General features: G+C 44.4%; 1 protein-coding gene across 1 annotated transcript; it reads left to right on the top strand.

The window, feature by feature from the left end:
* Positions 1–206: 206 nt before the first annotated feature.
* Positions 207–1,313, top strand: Pmar_PMAR015981 (beta-1,3-n-acetylglucosaminyltransferase, putative; the record flags this gene model as incomplete). The annotated part of the gene is made up of 7 exons (XM_002767159.1): positions 207–277; positions 337–436; positions 488–652; positions 700–758; positions 803–1,022; positions 1,066–1,168; positions 1,221–1,313. The coding sequence occupies exons 1-7, from the start codon at positions 256–258 to the stop codon at positions 1,311–1,313; spliced, it is 762 nt and encodes a 253-aa protein (XP_002767205.1). The 5' UTR covers positions 207–255.
* Between the last annotated feature and the right edge of the window lie 593 nt (positions 1,314–1,906).

The following is a 1,906-nucleotide window of genomic DNA, read 5'->3' on the forward strand; positions in this document are numbered from 1 at the left end:
GTAGTAGTAGTAGTAGTAGTAGTAGTAGTAGTAGTAGTAGTAGTAGTAGTAGTAGTAGTAGTAGTAGTAGTAGTAGTAGTAGTAGTGGTAGTAGTAGTAGTAGTAGTAGTAGTAGTAGTAGTAGTAGTAGTAGTAGTAGTAGTAGTAGTAATTGGATATTATTAATATTAGAATAACCGTGGTGGTCTACGAAGTATTAAATTACTATTTACTGTTGGAGCACATTATCCTGATAATTATACTAGGGATACAGCGATGGCCGAAATGAAGCAATTCGGTAATAATAATAATCAACAACAACCACCAGCATACCACTCCTCTGCCAAATCATCTCAGATGATATCATCACTCTCCCTGCCGATTTCAAAGACTATTACCGTAACCTCGCGACGAAGACTCGCCTTTCCATCCACGAGGTCGTCCACCGTACTAAATCGTACTACTTGTACTCTTCCTAACCAACCATCATCATAATGTTTATTGACAGTTTCAAGCTCCTGTTGAAAGTTGACACGGACTCGTATGTTCACGTGGACCGTTTGCTCGACTTCATGGATTCTCACAAGATGTGGGAAAATAACATTTCTGTCTATGCAGGGGCGTTCGAAACTTCAAATGTGGTATGGAACCCTCGTGATAAGGATGATAAATGGTAAATATGTAAACTCTCTCGTTACGTGATGTTACTCGATAAAAAAGGTACGACGGTGAATTCGCTGATCTCACTGGAATGGAGAAGTACCCTTGGCACGCCAAAGGTAGTGGCCGTAGTAATACTGCTCGGTAAGTATCCTCATATTAGGTGCGGGCTATGTGCTGTCCTATAAGTTGGCAAAATATCTATCCGATCCACCAGTACCTCTACGATCCTGGGTGCATGAGGATGTTGGTATTGGTGCATGGCTAATGCCTGTCTCATGGGATCGTATTGACATGCCGGTCCGTTTTATGGAGCCCCAGTGCGACTGCGCTACTCTATGTACGGGTACGATGTTCCATCGCAACGAGGACGACCCGGAAGAGTAAGGAATGAGTGAGAGCGAAATGATTTGTTCTCTGTTTTAGGAAAGTTGTTATTGACCATTATATACCAGAATATCTTCATCGATGGCGACAGAGGCGATTTGAGCTCTTCGGCGATGAATGTTGGATCCCACGGCCGACTGATGTGAGTCCTCTGAAGGATTCCATTCTTAGACTTGGACAGTTGAGTGTGTCAGGTTGAATCACCCCTAGTGGACATTGAGCCCTCAGCTGTGGAAACGGCTGATTACATACCACCTGTTACGATGGGCTACTATGAGACGAAGTAAATATCTGCAACTTTTGCATGTGGTCATTATGAACCTAAGGTATCACTTCGAACCGCTGAGATCTAGAGCGAAACCACCACTGATACCGTCTCACGCGGATACGCGTTCTGGAGTGTGTAAAATGGATTTCTCTTTTGAAGATATTCATGACGCTGGTTCCTTCAGTCTGCGGGCGATCAGAAGGTGAATTATAGTTTACTATAACATTCTAATTGTTATTTTCAGTCATCGAATCTGTCGAGGGAGTGATGGGAGTATTTATGATGATTTCGAGTGTGACCGTCAATCCGAAGGGACGGAGCAGAGCAGTGTTGTGTCCGACTGGAAAGACCGATCGTCATCATCATCGTCATGTGACGCCGAAGCTCCTATTATAGTCGAGCGAACGCCCCTGAGTCTCCCCCAATGTCTTCAACTAGCATCGATTAACAACCAAGATAGTCGTGGCTGGGCGACTTGGGATGCACATTCACACGTGTGTAAAGTGTTACCGCCAAATGCCTGTCATTTACGACCGTCACTGCAGAACGATGCCTCTTTGCGAGTGTTCGAGCATGTCAGTTCTACAGCGTCGTCACTCCATCTTGAACCTC

This window comes from Perkinsus marinus (genome assembly GCF_000006405.1).
Source record: "Perkinsus marinus ATCC 50983 genomic scaffold scf_1104296971092, whole genome shotgun sequence".
NCBI classification, from domain to species: Eukaryota; Perkinsozoa; order Perkinsida; family Perkinsidae; genus Perkinsus; species Perkinsus marinus.